Here is a 25,752-nt window from a genome sequence, read left to right as displayed (position 1 = left end):
ATAGTAGACGTTCAGGAATGCTATGACTGTACAGTCAGAACCCAAGGCCTGCTCATTAAGGAGTGCTTCAAGTCCAGGTGAACAACACATGCCTAGAATTCTGGCATTCATGTGGATGTCTTCAACTACTCTCTGCCCGTTATAGGTTACTAATAATGTCCTTTTCCCAAGAGAACTAATAACACATGATCAAAGCTGGCAGATGAACTAAAGTTGAATATAAGACATTGTTAGGTCTCGGGTATGTTGTCTCCACCATAAGCATGGCAAAAAGAGGGACATTGAGTGGCCAGGAGACTTCCAGAGATCACGTCCAGGCCCAGAGCTGGTGTTTCAGAGTAGTCTGAGAGGGAGTCAGAGTGAGCAGAGTGAATTGGAGGTTAGGGTCAATAGGGACAACAGGACTGTGGCAGTCTCGGCAGCAGTGGTTCCCAGCCTCCCTAATGCTGAGACACTTCAATATAGTTCCTCATGCTGTGGTGACCTCCAACCATAACATTACTTTTGTTGCTACTTCATAACTGTAATTTTGCTACTGTTATGAATCGTAATGTAAACATCTATGTTTTCTGATGGTCTTAGGGAACCCCTGTGAAAGGGTCAGTCAACCCTTAAAGCAGTGGCGACCCACAGGCTGGGAGCCACTGCTCTACAGTTTTACCAGGTTCTATATGGATAGGCTACTTTTGCATTGCTATGACTAAATGACTTGACTAGAATTAAGGAAGAAAGAGTATTCTGTCTTGCAGTTTGAGTGGATACAGTCAGTCACGGGGTGAAAACGGGGTGGCAGTACCTGACCACAGCGCATTCATAGGAAACAGAGAGCACACTGAAAACAAAGTTACACATCTCAAGACTCGCCCTTAAAGACCCACATCCTCTAGGGAGTGAGGTTCCACTTGGTGACGTTTCTATAAGCTTCCAGAACATCACAAGCAGTTGAGAATCAAGTTTTCAAGCACATGGCAAGGCGGGGGAGGGGGCCACTTAACGCTAAATCACATGACTATGTAAGCAACCATTTAAAAGCAGGAGTCATGTCCTTTAATCTCTATCCCCATCTTCAACCTTAGTTATTGTTCAGAACATTGTAGTTACTCAGCTCTGACTATGCTGACATACATGAAAACACAGCCACAGAGGAAGAGCATAGAAGTCGTGAGATTATATAACATAAGGCACTTTACTAAGTTTTCTCGGCTTTTCTTAGAGAGTTGCATTTAAGCTAAACTTTGAAGAGTAGGAGATATTTGAGTGGATGATCTCAGACAAGGATTATATTTGTTCCTTCCCATGATCCCACCTGCTCTGTTGCACATCCAGGCCATATGTATGTGTTTGTGTCTGCAAGGTACACAAGTGTGCAGATGTTGCATGTGGATGCTAATGGATTTCTTAGGAATGACACATACCCCTTCTTAGGACAGGGTGTCTCTCTCCTTTAACCTGAGACTCACTGATTTGGCTGGACTGTCTGACAAGTGAGCCTCAGAGAGCCACCTGCCTCCATTTCCCCAAACCTGGAACTACAAGTGTGTGCATTTTTACATGGGTTCTGGAGCTTTAGCACAGGTCCTCATGCTTGCAAGGCAGGGGCCTTACTAACTTCGCCGTCTCCCCAGTACCGCCTTCCTGTACTCGATGGCTGACGAGGAAGAGACTTGGAACCAGTATTTAACAATGTCCTATGTGTCAAACTTTGGTTGATATGGTATCCTTGATCATATCTGATTTGGTTTTACCTTGGAAAGGACATGGATGGTGTGCTAGTGTGTAGCATCCCTGGAAAGAATCACTTTCTAGTGTCCATGGACACAGTTCAGATGCTACTGTGTGTAAATGGTAATTGTAGACTTGCTTCCTAATGGCTCACACCTCCCAAACCTAATCCTTCTCTCCTGCTTTATCTTGACATCAGAATACACCACCAGCAATCCTGACCTGTTTCTGGTCATTATCCAAGTGACCGGTGTCAGCCTCCTGCCTCCGCTGGGTATTGCCATAGCTGTGATCATCATCTTCTACTGCTATCGTGTCCATCGGCAGCAGAAGCTGAGCCCATCCTGGGAAAGCAGCAAGCCCCGGAAACTCTTGGAGTTCAGTGACAACTGTGCCATCATCCTGGAGGACGATCGTTCAGATATCAGCTCTACGTGCGCCAACAACATCAACCACAACACAGAACTGCTGCCCATCGAGCTGGACACCCTGGTGGGAAAGGGCCGCTTTGCTGAGGTCTACAAGGCCAAGCTGAAGCAGAACACTTCAGAGCAGTTTGAGACCGTGGCCGTCAAGATCTTCCCCTATGAGGAGTACACATCATGGAAAACGGAGAAGGACATCTTCTCAGACATCAACCTGAAACACGAGAATATCCTGCAGTTCCTCACTGCTGAGGAGCGGAAGACAGAGCTGGGGAAGCAGTACTGGCTGATCACAGCTTTCCACGCCAAGGGCAACCTGCAGGAATACCTCACGAGGCATGTCATCAGCTGGGAGGACCTGCGGAAGCTGGGCAGCTCCCTGGCCAGGGGCATCGCTCATCTCCACAGTGACCACACGCCTTGTGGGAGGCCCAAGATGCCCATTGTTCACAGGGACCTCAAGAGCTCTAACATCCTCGTGAAGAATGATTTGACCTGTTGCCTGTGTGACTTCGGGCTGTCCTTGCGCCTGGACCCTACACTGTCTGTGGATGATTTGGCCAACAGTGGACAGGTAAATGAGAGCTGGTGCTCCCGACCCTGACCTCACACCTGGCATCACCTCTACCCCTTTCTTTTATTTTCTTTCTGAAAAATTTCAATTAGAGATGTGTGTGTGTGTGTGTGTGTGTGTGTGTGTGTGTGTGTGTGTGTGCAGGTGCACATGTATGTCAGTGCACATAAACATGTATTTATTTGTATGGAGCCCAAATACATTCCTCCGTTGCTACTCACCTTGTTTTGTGAGACAAGGCCATTTGCCTTGAAACCGGAGCTCGTCAATTTGGCTAGGCTGGCTGGATACATAGCTCCAGGAACCTCCTGTCTCTGCCCCTCTCCACACAGTGGTGGAATTACAAGGGTGTTCCACCACAGCCACCTTTAGTATAGATCCTGGGGACTGAAAAGCTATCCTCTTGCCTATGTGGTAAGCTCTTTGCTGGCTGAGCCATCTTCCCAGCCCAGTGATTCCATTTTTGAAGCATTGTCTAAGATCCACATGGAAACCCTTTGACTAAAGTGCACTGGAGGATTTCCTTCCCAGGTGACAGCTGGTGACTATCACAGTGGGCCCATCAGGAGCATTGCTATTTTCCATAGCTGGCAAACAGAGCACACTCTAAAACCCTCCTCGAAATGAACAGAACTTGTGAGGTTTCTGCCTTGTCAGCAATCTGTCCACAGCACATGCAGTGTGGAGGTCATCTTGCGGAGACACAAACAAGTTAATATGTCAGGTCAATGACTCACAGAGTGCTCTGTTAAAAAGAAAAATGTCTTCTAAGACATGCCAATAAGAACTATTCTTTGGAACAATGGCATCAAATTATTTGACCTCTGTATGACAGAACAGTGATTGACATTGGATGAACTCGTATATGCTGCAGTATCAGACATTTCTGTTTGAAAAACTTCCCTTAGAAATAGCTTTCCCTTTTCCCTGTGGGCCCTGTGTTTGTTTAATGTCAATCATAAAGTTGATCACAAGCCTAAATAACCAGAATACAGCCACACATCACATTCATGAAATCTATATTTGGTCTTTTCATATGACTTTAATTTAGCAGAGATTTATGAAATTATGTCATATGGGTCACAGAGTAAATTAAAATTAAATGGTCATTAAGTGACCCAGATGGGTGGCAGTTATTTTCATCATGAGTCTTAGAGTTTCAAGAATGAAGAAAAAAATCTGATTTGTAAAACCAAAACTGAACAGGCAAGGGTGTGGGGAGATGACTTAGCAGCTAAGGGCACTTGCTGTTCTTACAGAGTGTTAGACTAGGAGTTTTGATCAGGTTCCTTTGCTCTGTCAGTTAAAGAATGAAAAGATAGGAAAAAGTCTTGAGGGTGAAGGATAGGACTGGAGAAATTGAACAACAGCAAACAGGAACGGGAAGAATCAGCAGTTGAAGAAAGGTGTTTATTGGACTGAGAAGACACAGACTTGTAGCAGACACACAGCAAAAAGGCCTGCAGAGCATAGAGGGGATGTGGAAACTGAAAATCCAGGCTCTTCTTAAGGACTGGGGGTTTGTCTTCTCTGAAGGGTCTAATTTAGGGTTGGTCAGTTTGAAGAAGGATAGAACGGCTGATAGAGTCAACTGTTAAATAACATGTCCTGACTGGGCCTTGAACTTGGTGACCCTCTCCATCCGGAGGCCTACCTTTGGGGGAAAAAAATTATGAGGCCTTTGTTTTAAGCTGCCAGGATCTTGTGTCAGGTCAACAGGTTGAGGAAGAAGGCAGCCATTTTGGAAGTTCACCACCTTTATTACTGAGCCATAGCTCCTCTCACTCTGTCTGCCTTGAATAGACTCTGTCCGATTCCTAGTCCCTCCAGAGGACCTGGATTTCTTTCCTTCCCAGCACCCACATGGGAGCCCACAGTTGTCTGTAACTCCAGTTCCAGGGGCTCTGGTGCCCTCTTGTGGCCTCTACAGGCACCATTCACACATGAGGTGCATACAAAATACTCATCACAGGAAATAAAACTAAATAAATTATTTAAAAAATTTAAGCATCTAAAATATTATAGATGTGGCCCTTGAGGTTATCTATAAGTATGTTGAATAATAGGATGGCATATGCAGCCAAATTAGTGGCTCTGGGTGGCGACACTTGTCTGAGCATGTTTGGTTTAGAGTCTTTGAAGAGTTTTCAAAGAGAGAAAATAACAGTATGTGTTGTGTCTGCCTGTGTAATTCTCATCATTTAAAACAGCACTATGATTTCTTTAAGAGAGTATCTGGACAGGGCTGCTGATGTAGCTCAGTCAGCAGAGTGCTTGCCAAGTGTGCATGAAGCCCTGAGTTTGACTCCTAGTATCACATAAAGTGGATGTGGTACTATACATCTATAGTTTCAGTACTCTGGAAATGGAGGGGGGAAGATCAGTGGTTCAAGGTGATCACTAGCTATAGCGTATGAGGCCAGCTTGGTCTACATGAAACTGTGTCAAAAAAGCAAAAGGAAGGAAGGAAGAAGAAAGGAAGAAAGAAAGGGAAGGAGGAAGGGAGGGAGGGAGGGAGGGAGGGAGAGAGGGAGGGAGGAAGGAAGGAAGGAAGGAAGGAAGGAAGGAAGGGAAAGGAGAGAAGGAAGGGAAAGGAGAGAAGGAAGGAAGGGAGGGAAGGAGGGAGGAAGGAAGAGAAGGAAGAAAGGAAGGAAGGAAGTGAGGAAGGGAGGGAGGGAGGATGGAAGGAAGGAAGGAAGGAAGGAAGGAAGGAAGGAAGGAAGGAAGGAAGGAAGGAAGAGAAGGACAGGTTAAGAAGATAGAAAATATCACACGTCAGGCTGAAGAGCTGTTGCCACTTGATGGCTGCTGGGGGAGAAGGGAGAGGAGCCATGCCCCTTCAGTGGTATAGCCACTGTTAGTTACCCTGATCTTGGAAAGCCCCCACCAATGCTTTTATGAGCAACACTAGTCAAATGCAATGGATCATTTAAAAAAGACAAGGAAGTAAGCAAGGGACTTGTTAGCAAGAAAGGGTTCAAGAAGTGGACAGGAAATAAGAGAAGACAGTGGGGGTGAATATGATCAGAATACATGCATGAACTTATCTAAGAATAAAAGAAGAAACTTTGGGAAACAAGCAAAACATCATCTGTGTATGAGAAACCTCAAGCTTAAGTCCCTTTAACAAGTTCCCTCAGAATTAAATTATGCGCTTCATTCTGTGTTGTTTTTTATTTTGTTTGTTTTTTAAAGGTGGGAACTGCAAGATACATGGCCCCTGAGGTTCTAGAATCCAGGATGAATTTGGAAAATGTGGAGTCCTTCAAGCAGACAGATGTCTACTCCATGGCTCTGGTACTCTGGGAAATGACATCCCGTTGCAATGCGGTGGGAGGTACGTACTTGGTGACAGTGCAGTCGGAGGTGGGTCCCCACTCCAGATGATGTAATGGTGTCTGTTTCAGGCATAATTCCAGGGTTCGGCACAGAGCAGTGAATGCCACACTGAAAGACAGTTGAGATCATGTAGTGCATAGTTCTTCCAGGATTACTCTGAATAGCCAAGGTTTCTAAGTGGAAATCACATTGGGAACATAAGGCTCCTTTCATACAGCTATTTAGAATTACTGTTCTCTCTACAGATATCTTAATATCTTGCAGGAGGTGGTCACTAGCAGCAAGAGTAAGAATGATTTCTATTTACCTAAAAGACAATAGTCAGATGGGCATTTTGATTTAAAGGACTGAAAAAATACTTGACTAATAAACATTTACTCTTGTAGACATGACTTCTTTTCCCCAAAATTAAGCAGGGTGGTTTGATATGTCTGTTTGGATTTTAAAACTCTGAGAACACTCATTGAAGATGATAGCTAGCCCCTAAGACTTCTCTACCTTTCCTCTGGGAACCCTAGAAGTTACCCACAGTCAGCCTTTCCTTCTTTTTCTTTGAGCATTCTCCCCAAGCAGAGTACCACAGCTTTCCCAGGTTCCCTTGCTCTCATTTCTGCATGCTGTCAATCAAGTCCTTCCCATGGTGACAGACTTCCTTAGGATTTCCACCACTGTGATAAGATACTGACCAAAAGCAAGTTGGGGATGAAAGGCTTTATTTCATCTTAGGGGTTCAGGTGAACAGTCCATTTTCCAGGGAAGTCAGGCAGCTCCTCAAACAGGGCAGGAACCTGAGGTGGGTGCTGATGTGAAGACTGTGGAGTAATGCTACTCACTGCGTTCCTCTTCACGGCGCTTCTTCTGCTTTCTTAGAGCCTTCAGGACCACCTGCCCGGGAGTGGCACTGCCCCCAGAGATCTGGGCCTCCCAGATGAGTCATCAACCAAAAAGATGACCCCACAAATCAGTGTGCTGGGGGAATTTTCTCAAGTGAGGTCCCCTTTTCCAAAAGGACTTCAGCTTGTGTCAAGTTGACATAAAACTAGCTAGCACTGAGGCTGCCATTGCCTTGACCTTGAGACTATAGATAAGAATGGACATCCCTTGAATGTTCCACTCCTACTTTATCTTGGGGGTATTGTTTCCAGATGGTCAGAAAGAAAAATTGGTGGTTCTCTACGTTCTGTCTCCATCACCCATTCTCCTCTCAATAGTTTCCATCAGGTCTCACCTGGAAAACGAGTGTGTCCCAGCCTTGTCTAGATGAAGTCAAGCTTGGCTTCATTCTTCTTGACTTTCTGTTTTATAAGAATATTAGACTTACAAAACAGCATCAAGAAGAACACAGAGAGCTAAGGAGGTGGCTTAATCACTAAAGTCTTGCCACACAAGCTTGAGGACATGAGTTCAGATCCTCAGCACCCGTGTTAAAGGAGGGTTTTGTGGAGGGCGTCTGTAATCCTCGTGCTAGAGAGGCAAACTCGGGATGGCTAGGCAACTGACCCCAATCAGTTTGCTTCAGGATGAGTGAGAGAAAGCCTGTCTAAAAACATGAAGAATGATGTCAGCCTCTAGACTACACACACACATCCCCTCACAAGCATGTCCACATACATATTCTCACAATTAAACAATCAAACAAAAAAATTTATCAAAGATCTAGGTGTGTAATTCCAGCACTCAAGATGCTAAGGCAGGAGGATTGAGGCAAGTTGTGGGTCAGCCTAGGCTATGTCGTAACTTACAGGCCAGCCTGGACTGCAGAGAAAATCTTGTCCTAAACACATAAACCAATAAACAACTATAACAACAACAACAACAATGCAGAGACTCCAGCCCACCCACCCACCTTTAGTCCAGTTTAAATTTAGCCTACATTCAAAAGAGAAGAGACGGTCTAACTCTTTTAAAGCCAGGACATTAACGTTGGTGCAGTGTTCTGTGTTGACCCCCTAGACCTCGCTTACACTCCAGAATCACCAGGAATGTGCTTTCCTGGAGGAGGACTCAGGTTAGGATTTGCATGGAGCTATTTCTGGAGTCTTCTATGACCTTAATACTTGTGAAGTTGAAACCAGCACCTCAGAGCCTGCACCTACTTTGGGTTCTGCTGGTGTTTTCTCATTAGATGGAGATGACATGTCTGGAATAAGCACACCACAGACACTGTGGTGACTTTTCTGCACATGGAACCAAGGCCAAGGTGGCTGCTGTCAGCTAAGAGGTCTGACTGTCAGGTTCCCCTCTGTAGAGATGCCATTTTCCAATTTGTAATGAGCACACACAAGGGAAGAGACTCGGGCTTGCCTATAGCCTCACCTGTTAATTTGAGGGTCTACTGAGAATTCCCACTTTAAAGGATCATCACTGTGATGTTGGCCTCATGCAATGTTTTTGTTTCTCTTTCCCCTTGTTAATTAGTGGATGTTTTACTCTGAGGGAATCTCTGCTCTTCCTCTCACTATCCCTTGGTATTTATCCATTATATCAGCTGGGGACAATGGGCATTTCTTTCCTTCTGTGGATGTCCAATAATGTTAGTACTTATTTTGTTGCTCAAATTGTGACCTCTCTGGTTACTAACCCAAACTTGCCATACCAACTGGACCCATTACTGGTTCTGAGTCTCATCCCTTGCAGAATATGTTTGGCTCCCCATAACCTCAAGGAGGATCTAGGTCACCTTTTCCTCATCCCTTATTGAACCACTGTCGTCTATATCTCTGACCTCTGTGGAGATGGTGATTCCTATCTGGCTAGCACAATTCTCTCCTGGTTTCCTGCCTAAGAGGTCTTTCTTCCATACTCCTAAAAGTAGCTCTCTCTCTCTCTCTCTCTCTCTCTCTCTCTCTCTCTCTCTCTCTCTCTGTGTGTGTGTGTGTGTGTGTGTGTGTGTGTGTGTTTTCCTCATAGTTAAATTTGTTTAATCAACTACCAGCCATTGTAAATGATTTTCTGCTTGGAAGCTTCGACAGCTCCAAAACGGTTCTGTAGTCTGATAGGAGTGGAGTCAAAGATAATGCTGTCCCCGTGCTCTGGGAGCCGCCTTGCTTCTGTAAACAGCCCCTGAGATCATGTCTGGTCTCCAGTTCTAACAAGGTAGTCAGCCCAAGGCTCTGGTGCGTTCTGCTTTCATTGTTGTCACTGACAAGAGCCCTTTCCTGTTGATATTTGCTGAGTGAGGAAGAGCTGAGGCACACATGAGGTCGAGCCAAGCTCGCCAACTTTTATGGGTTCTAAAAAAAGCTACGGGATAAACAAATTTCCCCATGGAAGGAACTAGGATCCATTTTCTTCAGTTCATCTCAGAAAACCCCATTACAACCTTTTGTGGTAAAAACGGGCAGGAACTAGAAGGAACGCCTCCTGGCACTCCTTCGTTTCTTGGTAACTCCCCACCCCAGATTCTCCAGTCTCCACTCTGGCCCTATCCACCCTCGTGGACATCACTAGATTGAAGCGTGTGACATCATGTGGCACGTCCCTGAGAGCATATCAGCCTCTTCTAATCATATCAGATTTGTGTGTGTATGTGTGCATGTGTGTTAGTGTGTGTATGCACCTGTGGAGGCAGGAAGCCAACCTCTAGTGTCTTCCATGGTACTTCTCTGCTTTATTTGAGAGGGAGTCTCACTGAACTTGGGCCTATCTGATTTGGCTAGGCTGGGTGGCCAGTGAGCTTCAGGGACCCATCTGCCCTTGCCTTCCCAGGACTGAGAGTACAAGTGCATGCCACCATGCCCACCTTTTTTTTTTTTTTAATTGTGTGCTGGGGACCCAAACTCAAGTGCTCATGGCAACTGAGGTATCTCTTTATTCCTTTACGTCATTTCTTTAAATGTCTTTTAAGACCGTTTAAAGACCTTGACGATAACTTGGTTAACCCAGGATTCATGACAGAAACATTTGTTTGAATGTGATTTTTATACATGGAAAGCACATGAAACATGAAATGTGTTCCCTGAAGGCACAGGCTTCTGCATCCTCAACTCTCCAGAGTCACAAGTGGACAGGCAGGTCCAACTGTCACCCCAGAAACTTGGAGTCTGCTAGAAAGATTTGCACTTTTAAAAAAAAGCACATGCTTTTTAAATATGTACACATACATATTATATTTATCACCTTTCTAATACAATAGATAACAAGTTATTCTACTTGCTAGGGGACTTTGATGTGTAAGTGTAAGAGGGGAACTCTAGCTGATCCTTCTAAAATTTGACCTTTACTGGCATGATGATGTATGATTATTCTTTTCATTAGCTGTTGAATTCCAAAGAGGAAGGGTAATAATAATAATAATAATAATAATAATAATAATAATAATATATTTGCAATAATAGTAAGCAATAGTAGTAGTAGTAAATGCAGGGCCTTTGAGATGGCTCAGGGGAGAGGTGCTTACTGATGATCTGAGTTCAATCAATCCTTGGAACACATGTAAAGGTGGAAGGAGGGAACTGATGTTACAGAATTCTGACCTCCACATACATGCCAGGGCACCCCCCCCAATAATAATAAGTGATAAATTTAAGTAACAATGCAGACTATGTTTCCTTATTATAGCGATCAAAGATTTCTATTTTATCCCACAATTGAGTCAGCTAATATCCCATCTACATGAAGCAGGATATTTGGCATCATGTGACAGATGTCCTGGGAGAATTAAGTCCTTCCTGCCTTACTTTAGGATTCTGTGATGATGATGAGTGTGACTTTCCTGTGGATGCCAGGCCCTGCCCCTTCATCACCTTAGGCCCCTCCTCCCTTCTCTGGCCCCCGTCTCCATGCTTTATCTTCACTCTGAGGATCTCACCATCAACTCCTTCCAGGACTTGCCTCTCAACTCCATTTCAAGCAATTTCTGTGACTAACACTGTGGCATGAACTTCCTTGAAGTGAGGGGCTGTCAGTTATAGCAACAACTGTTAAAGGAAGGGCCCAGCAGGAGACAGGGAGCTAATGTGCAGGCCAGCCTAAATCAATGGATGCTGAGGTAGGAAGGCCCATGAGGAGCAGTATGGCTCAGGTGTCCTTTTGTAAGGCTCCTCTCAGCAGCCAGCCTGGACTCTGTGCAGAGCAGCCCAAGGGAGGAAGAAGCGCACAACACAGCCCTGGGGGTGTTCCTCTCAGCCTTACCAGGAAGACAGTGTAAACAGAGGATAAATAGTTAATTCTGAAGCTGAATCTCAGCTTCCTTTTGCACGCAGTTCACCACAAAGCTCCACAGATGATCACAGTAAGGGAATAGTGGTCTGAAGAGGAGGAAGGTTTGGTCCAGGTTAAGAAAGCCCCGGGGAAACACAGACACCATTGCCAAGGCAGTCACTTCATCATCAGTGAAGTGAATCCCCCAGAATCGCATTTGGGGCATGCTGCAGTCAGCCTCCCTGCACAGATGAGAAAACCAATGTCCAGGAGTGGGACAACCATGGAGCCAGGAGCCCTGCAGCCACAGGCCCCCCTTCCTGGGACAGAGACGGCCTGATTGGTGGAGAACAGGGAGAATGAATACCCAGAGTAGTGTGTGGGGTTCAAAGTCCCTCTGTGCATCCTGCACTGGAGGCACAGCTCTTGAGAAGTACTGGATGAGGTGGTACTCCTTAGGGACCTCACTTCTGAACGTCTGTATCCCTGAATTGTCCTCTCTCCCTTGATGAATTCCTGAGTGTGCATGCATGTGTCTGGGTCTGTGTGTGTGTGTGTGTGTGTGTGTGTGTGTGTGTGTGTGTGTGAGAGAGAGAGAGAGAGAGAGAGAGAGAGAGAGAGAGAGAGAGAGAGAGAGAGGGAGGGAGGGAGGGAGAGGTGGGGTGCTAAACCAGAGGTCAACCTCTGGTACTGTTCTCAAGCAATGTCCATTTTTTTTTTTTTTTTTTTTTTTTTTTTTTTTTTTTTTTGACACAGAATGTCTCATTTCCCTAGAACTTGCCAAGTAGGTCAGACTGACTGGTCAGCCAGCCCCAGGTATGCACCTGCCTCCACCTCCTCTGGAATGACAGGCATGTGCTGCCACACCTGGGGTTTTTAATTTTGGTTTCTTCTGATGAAATCCAGGCCCCAGTATTTGCAAGGCAAGCATTTTACTGACAGTCTTCTTCCCAGCCCTCAGATCCCAGTTACCAGAGCCAAGGCTGTTAGCCTCTGTGCACGGATGCCTTAAAATCTGACTTCTTTATACTGCTTTCTCCAAGTATGTAGTCCTTCATACATTCTTCCACTCATCCATTCATTCACTCACTCAGGTGACATCTAATGAATAACTCTGTTTCCCAGCATTCTGCTCCCTACTGGGGACAGGAGTCCATTTTTAGGTTTGAGGCATGGTCTTGCTTGAAAGCTCACAGAGGTGTCACCCTCACAACTGCCTCAACTCAGCCTCCTGGTACTGGAATGTCAGGAAGAGCACTACACCTGGCAAGAGCAGAGGTCCAAAGGCTCCCTCTCTCGAGGTGAGCAGATCTAGTGAGGAGTGAAGCTGGGATAGGTCAGCAGCAGGTCTGGTGTCCAGCAAGGGATGGGTGTATGTGATCATCTTAGGAAGAAAATTACAGCAGATTCCAGACACTTTGAGCATTTCAAAACATACATAAGAAAAATGAAGAGAGAAAACTGAGTTGTTGAAGGAGAAGAAGATGGAAAGGTGGTTGGTGTGCCTCTGCTTTTGAGATCTCAGCTGGGCAACGGTAGAACTGAGATTGACTCTCTTTCACAAAGAACCTCTGTCCCAGGCCAGGCAGTTGGCCTGGGGTCTGGGTGAGCGTTTGCACAGTGGTGTGTGGGAGGCGGATGAGGGAGGTGTCTAAGGCCCCTCTGGGGAATACAGCAGGTACTGCATGTATTCATCCCCAGCCAGCACTGGCCCACATGCAAACCGACCCAAACCCTGGCCGCCAGGACCTCAGCACAGAAGCTGACACACAGTGATCAGTGAGCAAGGCTCTGACACAGACAGCTCCTTTTTGAAGAAGTATCAAAAGAACAATGGGCCAAGCCGAAAGGAAAAGGGAAAGAGGCTTGGAGAAACTTCAGGAAGACCAGGATGGAAACCATTTGCTTTGACTGGACTCCAAGGCAGCACCATTTGGAAAGTAATATAAAATCAGAGGAGCACTACCTCAGGGGACACTGTCCAACTCCAGCCACAACAGCTGTGGGCCAGATGCTGAGGGTCAAAGCCATACCAATGCTGTCTTGGGGACAGGTCTGTGGTGATGCAGAGAAGAGCAGGCTGTTTCCCTTCAGCGGAGATGGGGGACTTCCTGAGAGCAAGGAAGAGAGCTGCAGCTGGTCCTCAGCCTCGGCAGCAGGGGGAAGGGGAGGAAGAGACAGTTCTAGGCAGCAGTAAAACAAAGGTCTCTTAGAGAAGGTGTGTTTTGAACAGTGTGGGGACACAGGGCACTCAGTCTGAGAACTCTCAGGATGGGCTGGTTTAGCTGCGGTAGAGACATCTGCTGTAGTCTGAGCACCCTGGATCCCGCAAAGAGGAACCTGAGTAAACACTGTACTGGTGCCATGCCAACCCCATCCTCCTTTGCTGTCTGTGGTTAAAGAATGGGACTGTCTTGTTCTTTCTCCACCCCCAGCCTTACCACTGCCCCACCTTTCCCAAAGCCAGAATACACAAGTGTTTGGGTGCACTGCAGGGAAATCATAACAGTTAAGGGGATTTCTTTTTAATTAGTAGTTTTTACACAACTTGTTTAGAAATTACTAACTGTCTCTGTCTAGCAGACCCTAAAGAGCCCTTCCTGAGGGCCTATGCTAGAGAGGACCTCGCCAAGGTTGGCAGGGAGGGAGACATTTGTCAGATTCTCAGTGGGTGGAGTATTCCCTAGCAATGCATGCTGTGGGCAGGATTGGAGGAGCACTTTCTGAAATGCTAGGTGGAGAGAAGAAAGTCTAGCAACTTCTTAGCAAGATAAAGCCAGTCTGCAGGGTCCCTCAGACCCCAGGAGCAGCTCTGAATCCTTTGTTTCCCAGCCTCACTTTGTTTTTTATTCTCTCTCTGTCTGTCTCTCTGTCTCTTTCTCTGTTTGTTTTTCAAGACAGGGTTTCTCTGTGTAGCCCTGGCTGTCCTGGAACTAGATCTGTAGATCAGGCTGGTCTCGAACTCAGAGTATTGCCCCTGCCCCCCACCCCCACCTCCAGGAGTGCTGGGATTAAAGTCTGGCCCCACCACAGCAGCTGAGCCTCCCTTTTCTTAATGGTGAACTTCAGGTGTTGGATCACATCTCTCCAGGCTGCTCCTCAGCATCCTCTGCCTGGCTCTTTGACACTCTTAAAACATGCTGAGTCACCTCCATGCATTTTCCTTTACCATGCCCCAGCTCCCACTGCCCTGGCACATTTAAAGCCAATGTGCCAAAAGTGCTTGTTTCAGACCTGCTATTAGGATAAGGAAGGAACCCAGAATGGGTCTAAGTGACTTCACATTTTATGAAATTATTTATCGAGGAGGCACACATGTGCCATGGGGTGCTTGTATAGATCGGAGGACAAGTTGTAGAAGTTGGCTCTCTCCTTCCACCATGTGGCTCTCAGGATGAGACTCGGGACTTCAGGGTTGGCAGCAGAAACCCTTACTCACTGAGCCATCTCACTGCTGTACTAGGTGACTTCAATAGCAATGCGGTATAGCTAAAGATGCCCAACTGGCTTCATTTTTCCCACAATTCATTTCTGCTGCGCTTTGCTGAAGCCTCTCTCCATTGAACTGAGGGCAACTCACCCGGTCTTTTATGAAAAAATAAATTGAGAAGTGCTCACTTATAACCAAAAAGGTAATCTCACCGAAGCCACCCTGGTGAAAGTGATGAGGGAGATTGGGTTTTTCTAGAAACTTTCATTTAGTGATTTTTGTGTTTAAACGATGCACATTTTTAAAAATATTTTAAGCGCTGATAGGAAAGATAAGTAGATGGGCAGATTCCATGTGGGTTTAGCTTGCACTGAATGGGTGGACTGCAGTCTTCCAGCTGGAGATACCAGGAGCCAAAGTGGTTCAGGCCACCAGAACGCTGTGAGTCCTCCACACTGCTCCGTTCCTAGGACTATTTTATGTATGGCACAGAGTATGAGATTCCCTGGAAGGCCGTCAGGGCCCACGAACCAAGCATAGGATCCCTGCCTGAAAAACTCCTCCCTCCGAGGTCTGCCCTCTGTCCTTGTTTCTCAGAGTTCAGATTTTAACTCAGGGGTCTGCTTTCTTGTTCATAGTCAAGGGTAGACCTCTGCCAAAACATGAAGCAAATTTAGAACCAAGGAGCATTTAGAAAATCTCTGCAGGAGGGAATGGCCTTCCATGGTTCTCATGTAGGTTCAGAGAACAGCAGATGGGATCACCTGAATAGCCACAAAAGAAGTAAGCAGGACCTCTGCTGTAGTGCCCAGAGCAGGTGCTAGACACATCGGCTGGTGGCAGGGATCCACACAGCCAGAAGTGAGGCATCTCGGAACACTTGTGGGACACAAGAGAAGAGAGCAAGGTCAGTACTAGGGTGTTCAAAATGAGGGCAAAGATCCCAGAAAGACGAATCAACAAAGCCCATGATAAGAAAAAAGTCTAGCCTGTATTGTTATGTGCTGTGGAAGCGTCGTGGAAGCGTATAGTGTGCAAATGTGGCATTTTCAGGGGTTAAAAAAAAAGGTCAGTTTGAAATGTGTGCACAAGGATACAAGATGGCTCAGACAGTGGAGGCACCAGCCGCCACGCCTGAGCTCTTGAGTTCAAGTCCCAGGACTCACGTGGTGGAAGGAGAGAATGAACAACGGCCACAAGTTGTCCTCTGACCTCAAGAAGTGCACCCCAGCTTGTGCGCAGCTGAATAAATAAACAAATTGATGTGCTCACTTCCAATCTCCCCCCACTCCTAACCGGAGCCATTACTGAGTGATGATTGATTGACTAATTTTTGAAAGGGTCTCACTTGTAGCCCAGACTGTTTGCCTAGAGGTCTTGTGTAGTCCTAGCTAGCTTCAGTTTTACAATGTCCCTCTGCCTCAGCCTCCCCAGTGCTGAGATGACAGGCGTGCATCATGGTAGCCTCTGAAAGGTCACTGTCAAGGGACAGGCACCCACCAACTTGAGTCACATGATCTTCTTTGACACCCTCCCTCCACTTTTCCATTTTAAACTTAGAAGGCAGCATGGCCTTCAGATCCTCCTGGTGTGGCACAGACAGTTGTCTCTGCCAGCACCTTGCAGATGAATGACCCTTGACCTCCCTTCCCCATTTTAGCTGAAGAGAGGAAGTAGGACTTTAGAGCACAGGAAGTCTCACAGTTCCCAAGGTCTCAGGAAAAACAGGGGAAACTCGGTTAAGTTTCCCCTTGCTTTGGGAAAAAATGTATGCCTTATCTCCTTTTCCTCCTAAGCATCCATTACATCATCTCCACAGCCACCGTCTCCCATGCTCCATAGAAGCCTCCTTTGGCCCTCGCTGAACTTAATCATGAAAATAGTGCTGTGATTGACAGCTGTGGCCAAAGCAGCTTAAGAAGGGAAAGGTTCATGTAGATTCATAGTTTGAGGGGCCAGTCCATCATGGATATAGGAACATGAGGTGACTGGTGGTCACGTTGTGTGTCCATTGTCATGAAGCAGGGAGGGAATATATGGATTCAACTGGATTTCTCCTTTGTGTCTTTTGATTTACTTTAGGAGTGGAGTCCATTGGATGGTGTTGCACACACTAGAGCAGGGTCCTCTCTCCTCCCTGAACCTCAGGGACACACCCAGAGGTGATTCTCCCACATGATTCCAAGTCAGTCAAGGTGACAATGAAGATGAGCTATCACCAATTACTTTGAGGGTTAGAACTTGGAGTGGAATAAGCCAGCTCAAGTTAATGACTCAGCCATGGAAGTGTTTGCTCTGCTCCTTGGGCCTGTTGGCCATGAGGTGGACAGTGGGCCAGAATGTCATCCTGATATTTCCTCTCATTTGTTGCAATGTCCTGCCTGTCGTTTCTGAGCATGGGCATGAGATTGTGGCTTCTGGAACACTCTCTAAAGTGTTCCCTGGGAAGGAGAAAGCAAGGAAGCCTTCTGGACAGGCAAAGGCACTTCATCAGACCCCCATATGCTGTATGGTTCTGAGCATCCTTTCTATTTCTCAAGGAAGGGCTTTGCAAGCTCCCTCATGGTGGAGTGGCAGTTATCTTCATATAGGAAGCTAAGCAGACAGAAACCAAAAAAGAAAGATGGAAGCTCTTCATGGACAGCTGGCTTGGACCAGCATTGCCAAAAGTAGGACCCAAGTGAAGATTTGCGGGCCATTGTTTATTGAGGATCAGGTCTCATGGGAAGCAGGGGCAGTCAGGGAGAAGGAGCTGAGCTGTGATTTCTACACCATTCAGAGAGCCTGGCCTCTGCCTTGTCTCACAGAAGCTCTTAGAGTGGCTTGCAGAGGCATGAAGAGGATTGGACCAGTCAACACACATGTCACTTTGTGGCATGGCTGCCACTGGCAGGTGGGTGTCATGTCTAGGCATCCACAGGCTGGGGTATTTCCATCAGCCTAGTACAATTCTTCAGAGAAAGGGGAAGGATTGAGGCCCATGGGCAGCACTTGAACTGCTCTAGAGGACTTGGCTTGGTAAAGGGTGTCTAGTCAGGCAAGAAACACAGTTGCAAGAGCAGTGGTGAAAGAGTTAGAAATGGAGGGTCTGTGGCCCAATGCAGCATAGACTGAGCAATTTACATGTCACACAAAACCCGTGCCATCTTGACCTTTCTGTCTTGGTGTAATGCAACCAGAAAACATGCTGTTGGGTTGGATTGAACCACCGTGATAATCCTGAAGGGACGATGATGGTCTCTCGGGTCACTCCATTCACTCCATAGGAAGAAGAAGGTGATGAGCATGGTGTCTCATCTGGAGCTTTCTCTGACCCTCCTAGCTTCTGCTCTTGCTTGAAATCATCCCAGTTTGTGTTTACTGGGTGCTGTCTGTGTATAAAGCAAAGTTGAGAGCACCAAGCAGAGAAAGACATAAAATCCCACCTCAGTCTTGAGCCTCAGGATCAACAGTCTGATGGAGGACAGGGAATGGGAGAAAGAAGTGGTGTTCACCCTAAGACCAGTGCAGATTAATTTCTTGGGATGTTTGAAATCAAAAGGGACAAAGGGGGTTTGTGTTCATCTCAATGTCGTAAGTGCAATTGCATTCTAAAATATAATAAAAGTTAAAGATCTATGAAAAATAAGCTACTAAAATACCTGGGGGTATTGTTAACAAAGAAGGAGAACATAAAGTTAGGAATGGGAAGGGTCACTGGAGAGAGTTAGAGAGGTGGATGGATCAAAATACAATGTATAAATGTAGGACAATCTCAGAGAATAAATAAGAATACTATTTTTAAAAATCAGCAAGCAAATAAAACAATAAAACAAGGTCCTGACAGCTTTTCTACTGGGGTGAAGCTGAAAAAGGCAGACACAACTCCTGGGAAAAAGACAGAGAAAAATAAAACAGGCTAGTCCTCTTTCAATTCCATTTGACCATGGAAGCATCTTCGTTTCTTAGCACAGAAGGCGAAGTACTGATATTTTTGCTCATTAAGGAAAATTATCTTGAAGTTAAAGGCCAAAGATCCTGCATACTTTTTGGGGAAATGTGGAATGTAGCCCAGCCTTCCCCTTCCCCTTCAGTACTTTCTTCTCTCTCTCTCTCTCTCTCTCTCTCTCTCTCTCTCTCTCTCTCTCTCTCTCTCTCTCTCTCTCACACACACACACACACACACACACACACACACACACACACACACACACTTTCCTTCAATGGTATTGATGATTGAACTTGAACCCAGGACCTTGTGCATGCTAGGCAAGTACTCTACCACTGAGCTACATCCCAGCCCCAGAGCTTTCTCATCTTCCCCTCTGAAACTGTATACTGACTATAAGTACTAGCCCCACATTTCTATCCCTTCTCCCTGACATTCATCTCCTAACCCCTAGATAGACACCATTCTTTCTTCATCTCTGTGAATTTGTCTCTAAGGACATTTAGCCCCTTCTTACTGCCATAAAGCAATACTTGTGGCTGAGTCAGTATTGATAGAGGAAAAAGCTTTCTTTCGACTCAGGGTTCTGGAGACAAGGAAATCCAGCTGTGTAGCCTGATGCCGCTCTGCTCCCCACTACAGGGTGAGGAGACTGCCTGGTTTTGTCTAGATAGGCTCTCCTTATATATCCCAGGCTAGCCCTGCACTCATGACCCTCATGCCTCAGCATCCCAAGTGCTGGATGAGACCTTATACTTCCACAGTAGCTTTAAACTGGCTGTAATAAAAGACGCACTCTCCAAACAACCCATGGAGGCATCAGCCTGTTAATCCATGAGGAGACTTATTATGGAAGAACCACCCTCAGCCAACTAGGAAGGTCCCATCTGGTGCCTCCTGATGATGCCGAATCTTCAGTGAGTTCTGGGGAGACATTATGTGGAACCACATAATATTTACCCTTTAGTATCTGACTTACTTCCTTTAGCAATGTCTTCAGGAACCGTACAGGTTGCAGCCTCTTTCAGAATTTTGACATTTTAGGGCTGATGTTCCCATGAAATTGAACACATTTTGTTGAATTTGTTGAATTACAGAAGATTTGTAATACATGTGGCTTTTAAAAAGATTTTATTTTTATTTTTTTTAATTATGTGTATATGAGTGTGTGCCTGTAAAGGTATGCACATGAATGCAGTTCCAATAAAGGCCAGAAGAGGGCACCAGGTCCCCTGGAGCTGAAGTAAGTGAGACACCCAACTTGGGTGCTGGGAGCCAAACTCTGGTCTCCTGGAGGTGCATATGCTTACTGCTGAGCTCTGTCTCTCCATCCCACAATATGTAAGGTTTTTCTACCACCAAAGAACCCGTTTCCTTCCTTAGAAACAGTATCCCTTCATTGAGCATGCCTGCATTGATGGGAAAGCTGGGTCCCTGACTGCCTTATTCCCTAGGTATCAGCTATCAGCATGATGCCTGGAAGGACTAAACCATTATCAGTGCAATATTTCCCAGCATTCTTCCACCACCACCCCTTCCTTCTCATTTTATCCACTATTGTTAAAAGTGTTCTAGCAATGACAGATTCATCCTGCCATATTTCCTCATATTATCCAGCCAGGCACTCACCAAGCCCATGTCTCTCAGCCATGTGCTGCCCTGTGCTCAACTGGCCTGTGTCTTCCTGTTTTCTTCACAGAAGTGAAAGATTATGAACCCCCATTTGGTTCCAAGGTAAGGGAGCACCCCTGTGTGGAGAGCATGAAGGACAATGTCCTGAGAGACCGAGGGCGGCCTGAAATCCCCAGCTTCTGGCTCAACCACCAGGTAAGGAGTGCTGGCTTTGAAAGGTCAGAAGGTGCATGCAGAGAAGTCTGCTTGTGGGCCATAGAGAATTCTGGGAGATGGAGCTTAACTCTGAGTACAAGGGACCTGGTTCTCTGTAACCCTGTCACGTTTGTGTCCCTAAGGAAAATTTCAATATAAGTGGATGACCCTGTTCTCGTAAGTTGCCATCACCAGGCTTATACAGCATACTCAGAGAGCTTTCCGATGACTACTGTAAGACACTGGCCGTTCCCAAGCTCTCTTGTTTTGGTGTTAAGATACTTTGCTAGCTGTGTCTGCTGTCTACTCCTGTGCCTTCACACCAGGAGCCTAGATCTCATTCCCCCTGGGCTACGACTTTATTCTGCTGGGCTTCTTCAACTTCACAAATAAATACTTAGTAGTTGGAAACAAGCAGGGTTGTTGGGTAGCTGATGTGCTTGTATCTTCTGGCTGTTCATGGAGATGAGAGGGAAGCGTGTATGAGCATGGGTGGGAGGCCAGGAAATCAATGAAGAGGAGCTTGCTGGTAAAGGAGGAAAAGTTAAGCCTGTTGAGTGACATCCACACCACTCTCTGTCATTCCTTCCAAAGAATTGGAAGTTAAGACTGCTCATAACAGAGGTTGGAAGAGAGGGGAAGAAAAATTCAGTTGTGAATGAGAGACAGTTGACCACATGTGTGATATACTCAAGGAAGAGTCTCAATGAAGAAAGAGTGTTTTTCTATCTCTCTGGAAGAACAATTCTTTCCCACCCAGCAGAGCCATTTATCACTCTCTTGAAGTCCTTCATCCTTGCTGGCCATGGGTGCATAGGTTTGCCTAAAGGGACAGGGAATTCAAGTGAGAACCAGAAACAGTAAGCCAGGCTCAATCAGGAAGACAAATTAGGGCAGGAAGCCTGTTCAGAAGCCAGTCCTGGCCCAGAGCCAGCCCTGTGATCAAGGAGTAGGTGAGCCAAGCTTCCTAGGGTCAAGGTCTTCACCAGACTCTCTGACAAATTGTCTTTGGTTCTAAAAATGCAAGGCTTTTTGAAAAAACTCAGGAATTGGAAGGTGCAGGAATGGTGTGTTCTGTTGAAACTCAGTCACCATCTCTTGAGGTCTCTCCTGTGAAGTTCTTTTAATGAAGCTGTTATTCATTATGATAAAATTCTGAAAAGAATTTGCATAATACATTTTTTTTCTCTTAATGAGATTTGTTGCCCTATTGATTTCAAGGTAATGCTTAATATTTAATTTAATTCACTGCCTGTAATTACTGTGTCAAAACAAAATAAATGTTTCTGGTATAGCAACAATAACACTCTACTCTTAACAGGGCCATCAATCAATACCATCAGTTAGGTGAATTAGGCAATTAATTCCACATCAAGAACTGGGGGTGGGGGAACTCCCCAGATGTTGTAAAAATTGCTGGTATTGGCAGGCAAGAGCCAACTCTCCACAAGAGTGTTAGATGTATGTGTCCTGTCTGGAGGTCACCAGGGGCGATGCTGGCCTCTACATGGAAGGAGCTGGTCTCATTTCTACCTCTCAGACTATTTACTTATCTTCTGATTTTCTGAAAGGACTTAAGATAGTAAGAGAAACCTTTCTGATGCAAGATGAAACCCAGCCTGTGGAAGAACACTTTGCTATCTGGACCACCTTTCCTACTTGGGGGTGAGGCTCAGTGGGTGTAGCTGTCTGGGGGAGGACAGGCTATAAAATATCTTATAGTCAGGTATATTTGGAATACAAAGACAGCCATGTCAAAGGGCCTAGCTTAATGTCACTAGAGATGACTGGGACATCTTGGGGTCACCCTTGGCAGTCCTGGGAACAACTTCTGAGTCATTCTATGAGCTATAGACTTTACAAAGTGAACCCAGGCTAATGTCTGTCCCACTCTGGGCTTGAGTGTTTAGCCCTGCTCAAACAGAAGAGTACCTATGATCCAGCCATGTTACATTCTGAAAGAGTAAAACTGGAGAGATGGCACAGTCAGTAAAGGGTTTGCAAATGAGCATGTAAACCTGAGTTTGGATCCCTGGTACCCATGTAAAAAGCTGAGTGCCGTGGTGTGCACCTGTAAGACAAGTATGGAGGAAGACATGACAGAAGGAGCCCAAGTCAGTGGGCTCAGGATTCAGTGAGAAACCCTGTGATCAGTGAGCTCTGGGTTCAGTGAGAAATCCTGAGATCAGCTAGCTCTAGGTGCACTGAGAAACCCTGTCCCAAAAACTAAGGTGGAGAGTGACCCTTTGACACACATCTGCAAACTCATGACCACTTAGAGAGACTGAGTCTTACTCTGATAGGACATCATTTGATAATGATGTATTGATGCTAATTCCATGGAGACCACTCACTGATGATGCCCTTGGGACCCCTCCCTTCCTCTGCAGGGCATCCAGATCGTGTGTGAGACACTGACAGAGTGCTGGGACCATGATCCTGAGGCCCGCCTTACAGCCCAATGTGTGGCAGAGCGCTTTAGTGAGCTGGAGCATCCAGATAGACTCTCTGGGAGGAGCTGCTCCCAGGAGAAGATTCCAGAAGATGGCTCACTGAACACTACCAAATAGCTTTTTCTGGGCAGGCTGGGCCAACCCTCCAGAAGCTGCCCTCTCACCAAAGACCAGAGGCAGTGGGATGCTGTCTTGACTGATGCTTCTGGGAAACCAAGGACTTGCTCCCTTCTTCCCTGATAGCTGCTCCATGTTCAGAAACAACCGCAGCAACAGCAACAGCAGCAGCAGCAGCAGCAGCAGCAGCAGCAGCAGCAGCAGCAACAGCAGCAGGGGCTAAGTGACAGAGAGCATTCTATGTCTTGGACTTTGTCATGGCATAAGCTGTATTAGCACCTCCTCAGGAAATGAGATTGATTTTTACAACAGCCAATAACATTTGCACTTTATTAATGCCTGTATGTAAATATGAATAGCTATGTTTTATATCTATATATCTATATATGTCTATATCTTTCTATCTATAGCCATACTCTGCATGGAGACAAAGAAAAAGATCAAATGTTCCCGGGAAATTACTTTTTATTGGAGAGCTCCAGAATGGAGCAGAAGGGGCTCGGGACAGCATTAGCACTTGACAATCACACATGCAATGGTTCCCTGAATGTGGGGTTGAGGGGACAGCTGCATGAGAAGGATCCATGCCTCACAGACTGTTTTGGCCACAAAACACTTTGTTTTGCAATAATCACCCTCTACATGAGGGTGCTTCCTAGCCAGGGAGCTAAGTTCCAGTCCACCACTATGTCCCAGGGTCTCCCATGTGCCTTGCTTTTCATTTTATCATGGACATTCAAGCCTAATATCTGACTTGTGAATCTTCAGGCTTAGCCTAGAAACTTGGCCCCATCCTTCCACTTTCATAAACTACCAGAATCAAAGAAGGCAGTTTCCTCACCTATGAAATTGTCCCACCATCTACTAATCGATTGTGTCCTTTGATTTTCTTCTGTGCCTGAGTTATTATTATTCATTCCCAGCTGTTACCATTTTTTATTGTGTCATACCCCACATCCAGCACCGCTGGCTCATTGTGTTTAATTTTTCTCACTCTCCTGCTGGTGCTTCTAGCTTGCCATGGTAGCAGCAATGGGTTCTATCTTCCCAGGTTCCCAAATAGCAGACAGGATTTGAATGACACACACTGCCTATACTGTAAAACTGTGTCTGGGGACACTTTGAGACCATATTTTGCTTGGTCAGCACAATGTCTGAAAAAGTTGAGCTTCATTTTAAGTATTTGAGATGTAGCAGAAAAATCTTAATTCTAGGAAGGGATTCCTGGGTCCCTCTTCAGAGGGCATGATTTAGAGCAAGAAGGTATAACTCTGTGACACACAGCTGCTTCATTTCTCACTGGCAAGCAGTCAGTCTTCACATTACCCACACTCACCCCATGAAAACAGCCATGTTCATTGGAACACACTTTTAATCTCAGCACTGGGAAGGTGAACATCCCTGGGAGCTTATTGGTCAGCTAAGAAGCTTCTGTCTCCAAAGCAAGGCGAACAAATAACATCTATCTTGACAAACAACATCTATCTGACCTCTGACCTCCAGACATACATGTACCACATGTGCATCCTCACATGCATACACACACTAGAAATGTGCATTCATGCTACCTTGCTTTGGTAACATACTTACCTGCACATACCTTGTCTGATGTTATGATTTGAAGCTGACCATGAATTGGACCTCAGAGGACCTCCTGTGCATGATTTCCATTAGGTCAAGTCTCTTTTGTATGCATATTAAGCTCTGTTTGTCTCTTCATGGGAAGCTCTCTGCTCTATGAATCTTTCTTTATCGTTCTTGGTCTCTGCATGGTCCTAACCTTTGCAGAAACCATGAGTGAGGATTTGAATAGGGGTCATACAAGAGTCCCATGAAAAGTCTGGGAATATGTGTCCACTTGGATGAGAGCAAAGAATGTGCTTTAATAGGAAGCTTGTTAATCCACCAACAAATGTGGATGTTGCAAGCAACAGCTTCTTTTTTTAAAGTGTGTTTTTGAAGCTACTTATTTTCAACCAAATAGGAACATGATTGAAGGACCACCAAGGAGCCTTTTGTTCTGTCTCGACCATGGGATGCCTGGGATCACAGGGTGGTTTAGATACATGGTCAAGTTGGGGGTGAGACAAAAATCTATATACTCTGCCCCATGGAAGTGTGCTGTGGAACACCTTGGGAATCTCCCACACCCACTTGCACCTTAGGGCTTGCTGATGCCCTCCCAATAGCTGTTGTTCACCTCCCTCTAGTGGTCAATTTGTAGAATACCGGTCCACTAGAGGGATTTCTAGGGTTCAAAAGTGATCTCACTTCCGGGTCATCATCAGAAACTGGAACACAGTATCATGTTACTGTGGCTTGTTTTGTTTATGTCATTTTTTTTTATCTTATTCAAGAAAAAGACCAAGGAATAACATTGTTGTCATTCCTAAAAATGTTGACTTTTGTTCACTACTCTGCATAAAGGGAAGGTTTTATTCTTTTATTGAACACTTCAGCCATACTCATGTATTAAAATAGGAATGTGAATGCACAATATTCTTTTTATATCAAAATTTAAAGCACTTATTTTCATTCTATACCATTTGTCTTTTATATAAATAAAAATTTCTAGTAGATCAAATAAATCAAAAGTTCATGGACGAGCTTGGTTGGCCCTTGTTGCTATTCCCAGTAGCTGAACCCACTTCCCACACTGGATTATTCTGTAGCATGGCAGCAAATGTCATCGAGAAGTCCTCCCTGACTTTTTCACACAGGTTGTCTTGTCACAGTGTTGCGAGTGCATTTTTCCTGTGCACTTGCACACACCGTGTCCTGTCTGCTCACCTCAG

General features: G+C 45.6%; 1 protein-coding gene across 1 annotated transcript in view; it reads left to right on the top strand.

Annotated features, from left to right (window-relative positions):
- The window catches only part of Tgfbr2 (transforming growth factor beta receptor 2), a 95,246-nt gene extending 69,694 nt beyond the window's left edge, over nucleotides 1–25,552 (top strand). Inside the window, exons 5-8 of the mRNA XM_036194174.1 lie at nucleotides 1,922–2,721; nucleotides 5,917–6,058; nucleotides 20,260–20,387; nucleotides 22,778–25,552. Coding sequence (XP_036050067.1) covers nucleotides 1,922–2,721; nucleotides 5,917–6,058; nucleotides 20,260–20,387; nucleotides 22,778–22,957 — 1,250 coding nt within the window. The 3' untranslated portion in view covers nucleotides 22,958–25,552. The remainder of the gene's footprint in view (nucleotides 1–1,921; nucleotides 2,722–5,916; nucleotides 6,059–20,259; nucleotides 20,388–22,777) is intronic.
- The last annotated feature ends 200 nt before the right edge of the window (nucleotides 25,553–25,752 follow it).

This window comes from Onychomys torridus, chromosome 7 (genome assembly GCF_903995425.1).
Source record: "Onychomys torridus chromosome 7, mOncTor1.1, whole genome shotgun sequence".
In the NCBI taxonomy this organism is placed as follows: domain Eukaryota; kingdom Metazoa; phylum Chordata; class Mammalia; order Rodentia; family Cricetidae; genus Onychomys; species Onychomys torridus.
Note: the sequence above shows the minus strand (reverse complement) of the source record. Positions and strands in the feature narration are given on the sequence as shown.